Here is a 16,713-nt window from a genome sequence, read left to right on the forward strand (position 1 = left end):
AAATTATTTCACAAAAAATTTGTTGGGTTGAATTATATTTAACCCAACTCATACACCGGATATTCCATATTTAATAATTTAGATATTTAGAAAATTTGATTAAGATTTATAATTATGATTCTCATATCATCTTTGTTTGATTTGTTTTTAACTGTTTTGAATTATCATATAATACATAGAGTTAAAAAAAAATTAATTTTTTTTCTGCATATGCTGTGATTCGAAATTTTAAAAACAGACATATATTATCCAATTGACGAAAAAATGTGTTCAACGTTCTACATCGATTAAAATATTTAGACAATGATTCAAAATCATATCATAAATAAGAACATTAATAAAATAAATGAGGTTTTTGGCTAGACGGGTTTGGCGGGACGGGTTTTTGAATCAACAATAATAAAAACATTAAATTATCATTAATCCGCCGCTTCAATACGGACTAAATCTTTTTTTTTTAATACCACAAATATTAGACATATTAAATCAGTCTCATTTAGAAAAAAATTGTATACAACTAAAAATTGTCCCGTGGTATAATGTCCCGTGGTCTTAGATGATGATATGATTTGTAAATATAATAAATAATCATTAAATTTTAAAATTAAAAACAAATCACGGGACGGATTAAAAAATTACAGAACAGGTTATATTTTGGAAAGGATTTATATGACGGACGAATTTGAATCAATATTTATATACCGCTTTAATACGGGTTAAATCTTCAGTTTACTAATAATTGTCTCGTGGCCTCGTGGTATACCGTTACTTAATAACAATTGTAAACTATAATATAAATAAATATGTTATAAGGGGATACAATTTACAAAATATTTTTATACTGATTTTAAAATTAAATCATCCGCGGTATACCGCAGTTAAAATCTAGTTACCATTAAAATCGTATGTATACATCCCCATATACACAATCTTTCCTATGCAATATAAAAAAATTTCATCGATTGAGACCTAACATATCTATTTCACTTTAATGTTTAGATGCTTGATTGGAAGATCATAATCAATTTCATCAAGTGGTTTGTTGGTCAACTAACTAGTTACACATTTGATAATTTTAGTATGTTACTTCCATTTACAATATTGACAACAACAAAAAAATGGACCACATAACATAAGTAAATTGTCAGTGAAGGTATTTTCATTCAGGTACTCTTTTCTTTTATGAACAGTGGACTTTGATAAGAACAGCTCTGTTATCCCCTCTCTATCTCTCTCTTATTTCCCTATTTTTGTTTTTTTTTTTCATTTGCTCGTTTATTTTTCCTCTTTTTTCTTGTCTTTTTTTTCAACCCTCTCTTTTTTGTCTGCAACAATGTGCTTTAAGTGAAATGTGTCTTTATCTCCTTTCCCATACCTCCTTTGTTTTCTTTTTTGTTCAATTACTTTTCAGAAAACCAACCAAAATTAAAAGATGAATTTATTACTGTTCTTTTAAAAAAGAAGAGCTACTTGATCATATTTTCTTTTTGTAAGGGTATTCGGTTATTTTCTAACATTTTTCCGATTTTTTATAAGGAATAATTTAGAGGAAACCAAAGAGAAATTAAAGTACCACATCTGCGTGTTACTAGGTAAATTCGACTATGTTGAGATTTTCAAAACAAAAAAGTTACGACTCGACTATGTATTTGAAAAATATATGATAATAGTTAATTATATAGTGGTAAGAGGCATGTATATACGAACTTATGATTGGCTATATTTTTTAATTGTTTTGGTAAATCGTATAATTGGATATACTTTAAAAACTATTTTGTATAATATAATCTTTCTTATAGTAGTATATATAACAAGATATTTTACTATCATAAAGTGGTTTTGCAATCTAATAGTGTTCGTTCTATCAACTCACAACCATAAAAAAATATCACAAATATAGAAATTACTTTCAACCGATGCACTTCTTACAAGCTTAATTATATAATTAGCTATCAGCCTATCATGAAAATTTCCGTATCTTATTAGATATAAGCAAATGTATTTCTCTAGACTCTAGATATGTGTGGTGATGAATATTACTAGTACTTTATATTGGTAATAATAAAACCATTAATTAAGAATATTGGTCTCGGAACTCATAACAAAAAGGTACGTTCACGTTGGGACTAATGTGAAAGACAAAATACGAGAGGGATGGGTTTATGAATTATGAGGAACCCCATACTAACAAAAATTGCCTTCCAAAGGAGAAACAGTCAATTCGGAGATGAAGTGTATGTCCATCTTCTAAACATTCCATCTTTAAAGTCAAAACCCTAAATTTCAGTTCCAAACTTGATAAGTTTTTTCCCGATGCATGCACATGCAACACTTTAATTAAATTCATTCACGTGTCATGGTGGATGGTGATCATATATGTGTATGCTAAAATCAAGTTATTTCATTGTGTATTACCTTTTATATAAAGTTTTCTTGAGCACACGTTAACGCTAAAACTTGCAACATAATTATGATGAATGTTTGATCAATCGTTTACGAGACATTGTCAAAATATTCATGGTTACAAATTTTTGGTTTTGGTGGACTCTGAATTCAAGTACTCAAATAGAGCTTTGGAAACATTTTAAGGAATTTGTAATTTTATTATTCAAAGCAACATTTGAAATATCATCTGCCTAACAACATTGAAAATCTAACCCAAAAGTTTAGTTAATCTTCTAAAATTTATTTCGTTGATTTTAAAACAAACCAAACCACATAAACAGGTCGTCATGTCCCTTGTGCAAAATTGAGTTCCCATCTACTATACATTTTTGCAGCAGTTTTTGGGTACCCAAATCGGGTCAAATTTGTTTAATTTTGACCCGGAAATCTTCAATCGGATCTTTCCTTAAATTTTGGCAAAATTAAAAAACGAAAATAATTAATAAAATCTAAAATATATATACTTTCTCAACTAATTACTATATTTAAACGCTTTATTTATGGTATATTCTCCACGATTTTTATAGATAAAGAAATCAAATATGATGATTTAATGCTAATATAACAAATTTGCACTAATTTCCTAAAACCTCTCTACCTAATTTAAACATAAATATATGATTCTTATTTCACTTTTATTTGATCTTATATTTATATTATTTTAAATTATTATAAAATATATAAATAGTTAGTAAATTTTAGTTTTTTTTTTTCTGCATATGTTACAATTCAAATTTTTTAAAACGGACATATATTACTCAATCGATGAATAAAATTATGTGTGTAATCTATATTAACATTTTTAAGAACAAATTGAGCATTTAATCATGTCGTTATTTTATTCAGACCCGAAATTGAGTCATTCGGATCTTTCTTTAATTTTTACAATTATCTAAAATGGGACAGTATATCACGGGTGAAATCCTAATTAGTATTTTAAGATACAATTATAAATTGTTTTTACGGGTTGGTCCAAAAACACACACTAATTTAAAAATATACATGGAAACTATTTGAAAGCAAATTTCAAATTAACTCGAATTATATGACATTTAAATAAAAGTGTTATAAAAAAAAATAAAAAAATGATGTTTAATTTCATTTAGATTATATGGTTGGACGGGTTTGGGTCAATATTAATACGAGACAATATACCACAGGTGAAATCCTATAAATAACAAATCAAAATACAATTATACAATCTTAAACACTAAACAAAACAAATACAACTTAAAATTTTTTATTTTAGATACAACGCATGTGACCCACGGTATACAACAAAAAATATTATACACAATAAATTCATCAATTTATAAAAATAAAAAAATCAAATAATTAACCCGCGGGTCATATCCTAGTATCATAACACTAAAAGTGTGACCCGAAAGTTCCAGTCTCAGGCCCAAATGGAAGGTACGTAGATTGGGCCTTATGATTCTATTTGCACAAGTAAAATAGTCCAGCCCATATTCAGATAAAACAGATTTTGAGACTCGCTCTGGTCCATCCTCAGATCCGTTGCTGTATCACTGACTGAGTCACTGACGTAACGTTACGTCAGTCACAACACGTGTAGATCTTGATTCCAGTTCTTACGCAACAGCATAATCCCTAAGCCACAAAGATTCAAGTAGGCCCACTGTAAGAATCTTCCACAATTAGAGTTAAATGTCGTAAACTTTTTAAACACGTCATTAGATTAGCGATAATAAAAGGAAGTTCAGATTTCTCACTCAATTAACTGATTGATTCATACTGATTGCAAATTTCAAATGGAAAAAATTGTAACCCTAAATCATGACCTACCTCTGTTACACTTCCCGAATTCTCGGAAACCCTTTTCGATTCCATCTCCGATTCTTCGATTTTCAAGCTTCAATCTTCGTAAGAAACGTCTTTGTCTTGCATCGTCTTCCGAAACAGAGACCAAGACTGTGACTGTTTCAGAGAGCCATGGTGTGATAGTTGACAACAGTACCGTTGGAAGAAGATTGCTTGGTTTAGCCGCCGCCGTTGCAGTAGCCGTTTCTTCGTCGATCTTTTGCGATTCTTCGGCACTAGCTGAGTCTCTGACGATCGCTTTCCCTGTTTCACGTGCTCGTGAGGTGATCGAGGTTTTTCATTAAGCTCTGTTTCTCTGTTTTTAACGTCTCTGAGAAATAAAGTTTGGATTTTGATGTTTTGTTAAGGTTACTACAGTACAGAGAACTCTTGTGGAAGCTTGGGGTTTGATTAGAGAAACATTCGTTGATCCAACTTTTAATCATCAAGGTAATGTTTAGATTTTTGGATGAATTTGTGGGAGGATTTTGTAGATTGTTTCTCTTGAGGAAAGTGTTTTAATTTTTGCAGATTGGGATTCTAAGTTGCAACAGACAATGGTGGAAATGCTTCCTCTAAGATCAGCAGATGCTGCTTATGGAAAGCTCAAAGCTATGCTCTCTACGCTTGGTGATCCCTTTACTCGACTCATTAGCCCTAAGGTATTTGCAAATTTTGATTCTCCATGAGTGTGCTCTGTACTGTTTCCGGGCATGATTTGAAGTTGGTTGTGCATCAAGAGTTAAGGCACATCTTGTGACTTGCAGGAGTACCAAAGTTTCAGAATTGGCAGCGATGGAAATTTCCAAGGTGTTGGCCTTTTCATAAACTCAGAACCAAGAACAGGTCACCTGGTTAGTGACCAAATACATCTTGACTCTTGAGACCCAAATAAGCTTAGTTTTTCGTTTTTTTTGTTCACTACCTATTTTTCTTTTTGTTTTCATTTTCTGAGCATGAAGTAGATAGATCTTGTTTCATGCTAGAGCCCAATGTAGGTTGTTATGTCTTGCATAGAAGGTAGCCCGGCAGCTCGTGCTGGTATACATGAAGGCGAGGAATTAGTCGAGATAAATGGTACATTGGTCGTTATCCCTACCAACTAGATTGCTGAAAATTGGCTATAACTCCATTGTTTCTTTATGAGATTTTAGGTGAGAAATTGGATGGTGTTGATAGTGAAGCAGCAGCACAGAAGCTGAGAGGCCGAGTTGGAACATTTGTTACCATAAAACTGAAAAGTGTACTATTCGGTTACCTCTGCATTCTCTTTGTTGAAAACCTGGTGTACTTGAGATAAAACCAAGTTAGTTATTGTCATCTCTTGCAGGTGAATGGATCAAGGACAGATTCTGGTATCAGAGAGGTAATAGTTATCGCTGTTTCTGTTAGATTTGTTCGGGATTACTTTCTAAATAAGTGTCTCTCATATATGTAAAGGTCAAGTTACCTCGAGATTACATTAAGTTATCTCCAATATCCAGTGCTATAATCCCACATACAACACCTGATGGACGTTTTGCAAAGACGGGTTATGTCAAACTCACAGCGTTTTCTCAGGTGAGTGTTTTTGCAAACCGGAAAACAAAAAAGGATGACAATTGATATTTATTCATTGATTTGAACTTTCCGATAGACTGCAGCGTCCGATATGGAAAATGCGGTACACGAGATGGAGAATCAGGATGTTCAGTCATATATTCTAGACCTAAGGAACAATCCGGTAAAGTTCAGGTATTGTTTTTAATGAGAATTATCGTCTCCTGTTCATTTTCCTACAACTTAGCTTTTGGCTATTCCATATAGGGAGGTCTGGTTAAAGCTGGCCTTGATGTTGCACAATTATGGCTTGACGGAGATGAGACTCTTGTGTATACAATCGATCGAGAAGGGGTTACATCACCGATAAACATGATTAATGGACACGCTGTGACACACGATCCACTTGTTGTGCTTGTAAGTACATGTATATAAGGTGACTAGGTGATCAATCGATGCAATGAAATTTCTGTTATTTTCTGTTCGGTTTGGATTGTTGAAATTTCAGTTTGGTTTATAAGTCCACTCCCAGTTAATGTCTCCGTCAAATTATGAATAGGTGAATGAAGGAAGTGCGAGTGCAAGTGAAATTTTGGCAGGTGCTTTGCATGATAATGGTCGGGCTATACTTGTCGGTAACCGGACATTTGGGAAAGGGAAAATCCAGGTATATACATTAGTCAGCTTTAAACAATACAAAATTACAAATCTTGACCTTATGATAAAATTTGGTTGTATGTTTTGTGATTTTGCAAGAGTGTAACGGAACTAAACGATGGGTCGGCTTTGTTTGTGACGGTGGCTAAGTATTTGTCTCCGTCTCTACACGAAATTGATCAAGTAGGGATTGCGCCTGATGTACAGTGTACCACGGATATGATCGATTCTTTGACCGGTGAGACAGTTAAGAAGATGAACAGTTCGGTTCCATTGCTTGAAACAGACTCATGTGTTATGGTCGCTGAGCACGAACTTGAGACTCGACGATCCAATGGAACAGCTTCTTGAGGGTTTTGTCGTGAATTAATAGGACAAGTTTATGGTGTATATATTGTGATAGTTCCATGTACAAATCTTCTGGCACTTGCTGTTGTTGCCTTGTATACGTAAAGTTTAGTGAACTAGACTAGTAAAATAAGCGAAAATGAAACTTTTCATATTATTGTCATATTGAAAGTCCTAGATTAGATGAAAAAAAGAAAGAGAAAAGTCATGAAAAGAAATCTGATAATCGGATGGTGAAAAAACATGAAAAGACCAAATCAAACGCCGCTAACTCTGTTGAAATACGCGTTGTTCTCAGCTTCAGTATGAGCGATCGATCTTTGCCTTTCCGCCATGATCTTTTTGGTAGATCTATAATAGGTAGCGTATAATATTAATTGAGCCAGCCCAAGACAACACCCAATCCCATTTGGTATAACCATAAATGGGTCAAAAGGCACTAGACCATATATAGATTGTCCAAACACCTGCGTTTAGAAAACCAGCTAGAGATAACAAGAACGGCATGAACTCCAAGCTTTTCGTTTTTATTACCATTTTCATGACAGACAATGGAGAAGCATACATCATAGTGTTGAAAACACAATACAATCCCAACGCTTATTGTCCGTTGTTCAGTGGAATCAAGGCCGGCCCAAACTATTTGAGTGCCTAAAGCAAAAAAAAATTTGGCCCATTAAGAAAAACTGTTATAAAAAAAAAATAGAAGTTTTAACATGTTTGGGATTCGAAACCGTGACCTGTACAACAAAAGACTTCAAACTAACCACTAGACCACAGTAACATTTTAAAAATTGATGCCCTTAAATCTACTTATAATTATTTGATGCCTAAAGCCCTTGCTTCATGGGCTTTAGCCATGGGCCGGCCCTGAGTGGAATGTTCGAGAGTTAAAACTAAAACAGCGAGGATAGCCACAAACACAGCTTCAAACGCTAAAACAGCGGATATTACCAACCGTTGTTTTTGATGCCCACAAAATACAAAAAATATGGCAAGGAAAACGATTTCGATCACGATACCTATACCACTGATTGTAACGACCAACGTACTGTCTGGATGCACCATAGGAAGTAAAAAATAATATGAATAAAAAAGCCACACGATTCGTGTACGATCCGACGTCACTGCCTACATAATTAAATATTTTGTTTCCTTAATGTTTTATTTACTATTATACTAGGGGAGGTCCCCGCGTCCAGCGCGGGGTTGTATGTTGATTAAGACCAGAATTAATAATTAATATTTAGGGTTATCAAGTTAGGGATATTTATTGAATTAATTTTGTCAAGAGTCTAATTTTTATAACGACATTAATATAGAATTATGGTAAAACGCTATAACTTTTGATATATATTATTAGTAATCAACAATTAATAGTGTTTTTGAATCACAAACAATTATTAGTGTTTATATCTTGATATATATAATAGAATTAAATATAAAAAATCTATATATTTAAACCAACAATATATTAGCAACGCCCCGACCGCCACTGTCCATGGGTTCCCACGTCCAGTCTCGGTCTTTAGGCCCATCTTCTTTGTTTTGTCGTACTCTTGATTTTATGACATATTCATGCTTACTCGTTTCTTTCATATTAGCAACGCTCCGACCGCCACTGTCCGTGGGCTCCCCACGTCCAGTTTCGGTCTTTAGGCCCATCTTCTTTGTTTTGTCGTACTCTTGATTTTATGACATATTCATGCTTACTCGTTTCTTTCATATTTGTAATGCCACGACCGCCACTGTCTGTGGGTTCCCACGTCCAGTTTCGTTCTTTGAGCACATCTTCTTGGTTTTGTAGTACTCTTGATTTTATGACATATTCACGCTTCCTCGTTTCTTTCATATTTGTAACGCTCCAACCGCCACTGTCCGTGGGTTCCCCACGTCCAGTTTCAGACTTTAATTTGGGCCCATCTTCCTGGTTTTTGTTGTATTCTTGATTTTATGACATATTCATGCTTTTAGATTGTATGTCACTGGAGTTTTTCGTAGTTGGAAACAAATAATTGAAAAATATAATCTCTTACCATATCTCTTACCTATCAAGTAAGTCATCTTGCTCTTTGAAGTAGTTATGTACGTAAAATTTCAATGGTATAGAAACAGGCATCTTCTTTGTATATATCGTGTCATATTTATCGTCCCTATTATAGTATCTTTGTCTCTACCTTCGCCATTGGTCGCTGCGTAACCCTTCAGTTGATCTCTTGTTTATAAAACCCATATAAAAAGTTGTAAGAGAAATATCATTTTCTTAACTGTATCGTATATGTATTTGTAGTATATTGATCTGAGATAGCAAAGATGTATGCCTATCAAGAAGCTCTTAGCAAAGTAAACACTGAAGATAGGTACTAAAAATGAGAGGGTTACAGAGAGCAAGTATCTATCCCTTAGAAACCACTATGTGCAACTGAAAAATATTCATATATGTACATACATACACATGTATACAACGTATTGAAGCTTTTAAATTTAAATATCGAATGCTACAAAACTGGAAAATTGCTTGTGGAGAAAGCAATATGAACATGGCCACATATATAACAAATAACCGATTATGCTTGTCGTAGATCATTTTCTTTCAAACCAAAAGTTTTACCTAAACAACATATCAAGTGACTCACAAGAGATACATAAGAGCCATATCCTAAAAATATCCGGCAAAGCAAAAACGCTCCAGGTTCGAGAAGGAAGTCATTGGAAAATTTGAGTATATACCAAACTGGAGAGTAATTCGGCTACAAAGAGAGATGTGTTGGCTTTGAAGAAAAAGCTATGTGATGTTCTACCTTTTATTTATGAATTTTATGCTATGAATATATGTTTTTGTTAGGGTTCAACTTCAGTCTCCGGATTAGAGACTTATATTCATCCGACAAACAATTCGATGTCACAATCAACGCTACAAAATTGGTGGGTTCTCTCTATTAACAAACAAAAAAAAATTCTGGGGTATATATATATTTTTTTGTTTTGTTAGATCCATACGACGAAGAACATGACGAAGAACACCAAAAATTCTCATCAATCCGGTACGTTTGATCTTATTTTTATTAGTTTAACAATTACGGTTATGTCCGAATCTGAAATAACCATGGCTCCAGACTCCTTCACACCATGGCCACATATCACCGGAGTGGAGACGATTTCAAATTCGGAGCTTCTCTTCGCATATAAAATCATACATATGGTCTCTTTGTTTCGGGTTCCCTCTACAATAATTAGTACATATTTCAAAACTGAGCTACAAAAGAGCACATTGGATTTTGGTAAACATCAAGATTGCTTCCTACCTTCCAAGAAACATGATAGACTAATTCACATCCAAGACCAAACATTAGCCACATAAAGCCTGAATCAAATTAAACGATCTTAGGATGCTCTTCATAATCCGTAAGTTAAAGAGACTTGCATTAATATTGCAAATTACACTCTAGAGGTCCACAATGGTTAATCAGAGTGTATCAAAGACGACGAATAAAGCATGAATTAGAATATCAGCAGAGGAAGCACACAAATATTCAATAAACGTAATCAATCACTGAGAATAGCATGGACCCAACTTTTGAAAGATTCATAAAAAAGGAAGATTTTTCCTATGCAACAATATTCAAACAATGAGAAGATCAATGATTGATGACTAACCATACAACCGAAGCAAAGCCATAAACAGAAACGAAAGTACTAAAGAGCCACAACAGCAGTGATACGACATTTGTTTCCTCGCACTGGAAACAATGACGTGCTTCCATAAATCCAATCTAGTTTTTATGGAAAACAAACCTGCATTCATAATAAACACTACTATTAATTATTATTTTTTATGCAAGAATTAAATGGCAGTATAAAAAATTCAATGGTTAGTGCCAAAAAAAAAGCAAGGATTAGTTATGATATCAAATCAAAATTAAATATCAAGCAAGGTATTTACATAAAATTAATGCAGTGGAGGATCTAAGAATTTTTTATATGACAATATCTACAACTAAACAAAGAAAATTTATATATTTTTAAAACAGAATCATTATTTGTTTTTTGGTAAGATTAAAACCGAATCATTATCATATTAGTAAAATTATCATTTATTTATTATTATCCACGTTAATTTAAAAGTTTAAGAGAATATCTGCTTTTTCTCATAAAAGGATGGAATAATAACATAACTCTTTTAGATTTATAACTATATTTGACATTATCATATTAAATCTATTAAGATAAATATATTTCTTTTTGAAAAATATAAATAAAATGATAATATAATTATTATAGATTTACAATTATATTATTATCCATGTCAAAATTTTAAAACATTTTACTTTTTTTCTCACATAGGAAGATAGAACAATAACGTAACAGTTTAAGATTTACAACATAAAAATAATATCAGAATTAGAACGCCAAATCATAATCAACACAATTAACACAACTCTAATGGGAAATTAGAGTTATCTTGTGATTAAAATACTAAACAAACAAAACTAACCGAAACAAAACAAAGTCTTCCTTTCAAAATCATTAACGTGACGGATTGCTGACTGATTAAGTTGAAGTTTTAGGCATTTAAAGATCTAGAAAGATGATTAAGGTTAAACATTTTTATTTATTTTAAACAACGTTTGAATGTTGACAAAAAAAGAAGAAGAGAGTGTTGGGACCATCGGGAGAGACAACGTTGAGCAGCTGCGAAAGAAGCCAACGTTGTCTATTATGTTCCTCACAGTGTTTGATTTGACTTTTGATGACATTACACTCCTGTCCACTTGTTGTCTCGAAAGTTCATGCAATGGAAAATTATTAAACAAAACAATTTACTTTTATGTATAAATCCTAGGGAAGAACCGATCAAGCTAAGATCAATGGTTGTGGTTTTAGTACCGTATACTTCTCAAATATACCCGTTGAATAACGGAAATCCGCAAGACGGGGAGGAGACGAAGTCAACCTAGCTGGCAAAGGAGCTAACCCAGCTCCTTTGGTCTTATTTATGGTCATATGTATTTAGCAAAATATGGTATACAAACCGAACCAATCAACAACAAAACCTGGTTTTAAATTGTTGTATATTTCTCAAAAGTCAAAACCCATAATAACCAATGGAACAGAAGAAGCTAATGCAGAGCATACATACGTTTGGAGTAAAGAGTGATGCAAGCTTCCATTGGCACACCCGAAAACGCATCAGAGCATGGAAAGAAACCTAAAAACCAATAAATTAAACAATAATTAAATCTTAGTGCATGGAAAACGAATCCTATACATACCAAAGTCCGAATCTCAGTGCCTTAGAATGACCTCGCAACGAAGAGTAATTCCTGAATTTAACAGCCAAGTTTGTTATCCCTAATCTAAAGAGAGGAATACTTAAATTGTATTAACGACAAAAATTAGCCTCCTCTGAAGATTCATCCCTGAAATAAGTCATCTTTCTGACTTTGTGGCAACTGTGTTATCAAAAGTTGAGTGTTTCTTCTGAAAAAAGACATATTTGAAAATAATAAGAACATGTACCTCAACAAAATCGGGAGGTACCTCATCTTTTTACAACAAAAAGAAACATACCAAACCATCGATGATTACCTTCTCAAAAGTTGAAACCAAACTTTTTGATTATAAAAATTGATTAGTGGTGAAAATAGTGAAACCATAAATACAAAAAAAAAAAAAAATCAAATTTGTACATATAAACTATAAGATCACCTGTTTATTCATTGAATTAGATCCAAATTTTCCATACACCAGTTCACATCGTCCCCTCCATACATCCACCCTACAATAAAAAGAAAAATTAAAATTAGGTAGAAGCAAAAAAAAGTTTGAAAAAAAGAACAAAAAAAACAAGGGTTAGTTATGATCTGAAATTGAATACCATGAGCAAGGTATTTATATTGAATAGGAGGCGGTGCATGATTTAGGGTTTCTAAATTTTTCGACGATAAATACAAAAAAAGAAAAGAAAATTTACATATTTTAATAAGCAAATCACTATCATAATAGTAAATATTTGTAAAACTGCCATTTATTCATTGTTATCCATGTTTATTTAAAATAATTTTTACTTTTTTCCGTAAAAATATGGAATAATAACAACTATTTTAGATTTACTACTATATCTGATACTATCTTATAAAATATATTAAAATTTAAGGGAAAATTCCTTTCTGTTTCAAAAATAAGGCGGAACAATAATATAATTTTTGATTTACAATAGATAGACATGCATGGTATCCATATGCGTCATGTCACGCTGATCCATATTTTTTTCCAAAACTCGATCTAATTGCTATTATGTGCAAAAATCACCGCCGTTCACGTTCATGTTCACGTTAGCATTCCATACCTTAATTCACATGTAAACCTCTCTGCCTATCTCTGACTTCAGCTCTCTCATCTTCGAGTCTCCCCAAGAAAGTTTTGACACCACACCAACATTTCATTCGTCAAAATTAAATCGAGTTTGCACAAGGTTACAACCGATTAATAGGTGGTCTTCTACCTTCTATTTACGATTTTATGCTATGAATATATGTTTTTGTCAGGGTTCAAGTCAATCTCCGGATTAGAGACTTATAAACATCCGACGAACAATACGATGGCGAGATAATCGTTTCTAAATTGGTGGGTTCTCTTTCATTGATCTACATATTATTTTTTTTGTTTGTTTTTTTTTCCAAATATTTAGATTGAAACGACGACGAACACGACGATCATACCAAAAATTTCATCTATTCCGGTACGTTTGATCTTTATTTTAATTAGTTTAACAATTAATAGCCGTTTACGATTAATTTCGGATATCTAAATCTTATTAATTTGAGTAAGATTAGAATAGTATTCTTTTATGTTTATATTAATGCTCCGATTAATAAATTATTACTAAATTATTAGATCTCTGTTATTGCTATGAATATATGCTTTATGTTAGGATTTCACGTTTTGCCTTCGTTTAGAAGAATTATATTCACACGACGAAGAACACGATGAATTCAATTAAAGCTTCCTAACTGGTACTTCGTTGTTCCTTTTTTTTTTTTTTGGTTAATTATCATGTTTATTGTTTCCGAAATTATTTTTTCCTGGTTAATTCCGAAATTCAATTTAACTTTTCCAAAATTAATTAGATTTCATTAAGGGTAATTAAGTAATTACGTAAAATCAAGGACTCAACAAGAGCCGAGAGTCCGACACGTCAGCAAAAACACTTCTCAAATATTGTTATATATAGATCATATAATATGATGGTAATTTTATATAGAGGTTATTGTTTACATTTGTTTTGCCCCCAGTTAATGTTTTCTTGATGGGTCATGTTGCAGATCTATAAAACGTAATCATCTTTGAATGTAGCATTTGGAGTTTGTTAATATCGAAAACAACACCTTACTAACAATTAGATTTTATTTTGTATATAGGTTTTGTGTAATTTAACACAAATTTTCTTCGAATTAACCAACTAGAGATGTACAAAAGAATTTTGCATTTGATTACCTAATATGTTGTATCATTGTATGTGAAAGATCTAAATTTTATCTTTCTGTAACGAAATTGAAACTCATGTTTCTGTAACAAGAATATACAAACAGAAATGCGAAAATAAATCTAAGCCACATATTGCAACTCTTTTCACCGTGATTATAGTTACATTTAACGGCGACTAAGTTATTTTTGACCATCAGAATTTTTGTTACTCTCCTAATGTTGTTCCTTAAACTCTTTTATTTTTAGGTAAAGCAAAAGTAAATATTACTAAAAATAACAAAAGTTCCACACATATAAATTCCCCATCAACACAATCCATATTCCTCAGACCTGCAAGAACTTCAAAAAAACACAAAAACTAAATAAAAAGAAGAAAAGAAAAGCCTTTCAGGTCTCAACAATGGAGATGAAGAAGATTGCTTGCGGTGTGCTTTTCGCTGCTGCCTCCATGACCGCCGTCATGGCTGCTGACGAAGTCGGAGCTCCGGCACCAGGACCCGCTGCATCCGCCGCCTCGGTTGCGTTGCCAGCCCTTGGCTCTTTGGTTGGAGCTTCCCTTGTGTCCCTCTTCAGCTACTACTTGCACTAAGCTATCTTTCATTATGTATTAAAAATTAATTATGTGATCTTATTCATTTCCTATCTATTTCCATTTCATTGTTTATTAATAAAACAGAGAAAGTATTTCAAGAATAAATTTTCTCTTCTTGATTATTTTCATTTTAATTTTTGACTACTGGTTTTTGATGGTTCCTTGATTTTAAATCTGGTTATTGGACAAATATTATAGCTTATAATAATGATTTAAAATAATCTTCAACAAATTTGTAAATTAATCATTACATAATGTCATCAAGAGAAAAATATTACTCCCTCTGTTTCAAATTATATGATGTTTTAGCTAAAAGCACATTGTTTAAGAAATTTAATTTTTTTTTTAAAGTTATCATTTAATATTTGACTTTTAAAAATTCAACCAATTACAAAAAAGACTGCATAATCTATATAATTAAAAATATTAAATATATTTAAGATTTGCATTGAAACTTGTAAAACATCTTATATAATGAAACACAATAAAAACTCCTAAACATCCTATATAATGAAACAGAGGGAGTATTATTCACATTACATAAGTTGTTGACTTGGACCACAAAAAAGAAGTTGTTGTTGACTTTTGTAAGTGACCTCGTTGACTTGACTTGTTCTTGCGTCTCTGGCTCTCTTTCTTTCTTTCTTTCTTCCCTTTCTTCACAAGACAATCTACATTCTTCAATCTCCTTTACTAGGATTAGAGATGTTGCGTCTGTTCAGAAAGAAGAAGAAGAAGAAGCAGAAGAAAGAAAAGGAGATCAATTTCCAGAAGAATGGGAGCTTATTGTTGGAAGAACTCATTGCAACTTCAGGAGGTAAATACAATCCCATCCGTACGTTTTCTTCCGACCAAATCCTTCAAGCCACAAATCACTTTGACTGGAACTACGTAATCTCTGAAGACAGATTCGTGTGGTACAAAGGTAAGATTGGAAACAGACTCGTACTGATCAAGAAATTCCAAGACTGTTCTGTTTTCGACGCTGACAACTTTTACCGTGATATTGCGGTTTCATCTTTGATGAGTAGCCATAAGAATGTTCTCAAGCTTCTAGGGTGTTGTCTAGAGTTTCCTCGTCCTGTTCTCGTGTGTGAGTACCCAGAAAATGGAGCTCTAAACTGTATAAGACGTGGAAAAGAAGGCGTCCGGCCATTCCCTTGGAATGTAAGGTTGAGAATCGCTAAGGAGATTGCAGATGCTATAACGTATCTGCATACTGAATTCCCCAGGACTATAATCCATAGGGATTTAAAGCTTGCAAATATTTTCCTGGACGAGAATTGGTCCGTCAAGCTCTCTTCTTTCAGCCTCAGTGTACTGATTCCAGAAGGAGAAACGGGCGTAAATGACATGGTTTGCAAGACATCGAGCTATATCGAGCCCGGTTACCTCAATACAGGTTTGGTCACTGAGAATGTCGATATCTATAACCTTGGGATCATCATGCTAGTTCTTTTGAGAGAAAAGTCTGAATACACTTCCGAAGTTGCTGTTTATCTTCCTGCATTGCCTGTCTATGTTGGGAAGTTTCTGGAGCGAGGTTTGTTGACTGAGCTGATAGACCCGTTGATGTTGGACAGCGCGAGTGACGACATTCCCCAGCATTCAAGACTGCAAATGGAAGCGTTCATTGAGCTTGCTTTTAGATGTGTAAGATTCAGACCAGGAGAGAACGTGCCTCGTATGATAGACATCGCAAAAGAACTCAAGAAGATAGAAAAATATACCTGACGCCACAAATTTTTCTTGTAAGACTTGAAACAAATGTATCTCTTATATAGTTTTAGTAGTGAAAAGTTGTTACAATCTTCTCATTTTCG

General features: G+C 33.0%; 3 protein-coding genes and 1 pseudogene across 3 annotated transcripts; 3 read left to right on the plus strand and 1 right to left on the minus strand.

The window, feature by feature from the left end:
• The first annotated feature begins 3,810 nt into the window (after positions 1 to 3,810).
• On the plus strand, positions 3,811 to 6,967 carry LOC9312499 (carboxyl-terminal-processing peptidase 3, chloroplastic). The gene is made up of 12 exons (XM_002876385.2): positions 3,811 to 4,550; positions 4,635 to 4,716; positions 4,798 to 4,928; positions 5,034 to 5,120; positions 5,265 to 5,343; positions 5,421 to 5,509; positions 5,597 to 5,632; positions 5,707 to 5,826; positions 5,903 to 5,989; positions 6,073 to 6,222; positions 6,365 to 6,472; positions 6,562 to 6,967. Exons 1-12 carry the CDS (start codon positions 4,218 to 4,220, stop codon positions 6,811 to 6,813), a joined length of 1,554 nt encoding a protein of 517 aa, XP_002876431.1. The 5' UTR covers positions 3,811 to 4,217; the 3' UTR covers positions 6,814 to 6,967.
• Positions 6,968 to 7,048: 81 nt separating this feature from the next.
• On the minus strand, positions 7,049 to 14,617 carry LOC110228561 (annotated as a pseudogene).
• LOC9314236 (arabinogalactan peptide 23) lies at positions 14,585 to 15,024 on the plus strand. The gene has a single exon (XM_002876386.2). The coding sequence runs from the start codon at positions 14,699 to 14,701 to the stop codon at positions 14,885 to 14,887; it is 189 nt and encodes a 62-aa protein (XP_002876432.1). The 5' UTR covers positions 14,585 to 14,698; the 3' UTR covers positions 14,888 to 15,024.
• A 384-nt stretch (positions 15,025 to 15,408) lies between these two features.
• Positions 15,409 to 16,707, plus strand: LOC9312501 (non-functional pseudokinase ZED1). Its single transcript, XM_002876387.2, has one exon. The coding sequence runs from the start codon at positions 15,596 to 15,598 to the stop codon at positions 16,622 to 16,624; it is 1,029 nt and encodes a 342-aa protein (XP_002876433.1). The 5' UTR covers positions 15,409 to 15,595; the 3' UTR covers positions 16,625 to 16,707.
• Positions 16,708 to 16,713: the final 6 nt, after the last annotated feature.

This window comes from Arabidopsis lyrata (genome assembly GCF_000004255.2).
Source record: "Arabidopsis lyrata subsp. lyrata unplaced genomic scaffold ARALYscaffold_5, whole genome shotgun sequence".
Classification (NCBI taxonomy): domain Eukaryota; kingdom Viridiplantae; phylum Streptophyta; class Magnoliopsida; order Brassicales; family Brassicaceae; genus Arabidopsis; species Arabidopsis lyrata.

Coding starts and splice junctions, on each gene's coding strand:
- LOC9312499 (XM_002876385.2), top strand. CDS start 4,218: ATGGAAAAAATTGTAACCCTAAATCATGACCTACCTCTGTTACACTTC. Junction 5,344..5,420: donor GGAATTAGTCGAGATAAATG/GTACATTGGTCG, acceptor ATGAGATTTTAG/GTGAGAAATTGGATGGTGTT. Junction 6,473..6,561: donor TTGGGAAAGGGAAAATCCAG/GTATATACATTA, acceptor TGATTTTGCAAG/AGTGTAACGGAACTAAACGA.
- LOC9312501 (XM_002876387.2), top strand. CDS start 15,596: ATGTTGCGTCTGTTCAGAAAGAAGAAGAAGAAGAAGCAGAAGAAAGAA.
- LOC9314236 (XM_002876386.2), top strand. CDS start 14,699: ATGGAGATGAAGAAGATTGCTTGCGGTGTGCTTTTCGCTGCTGCCTCC.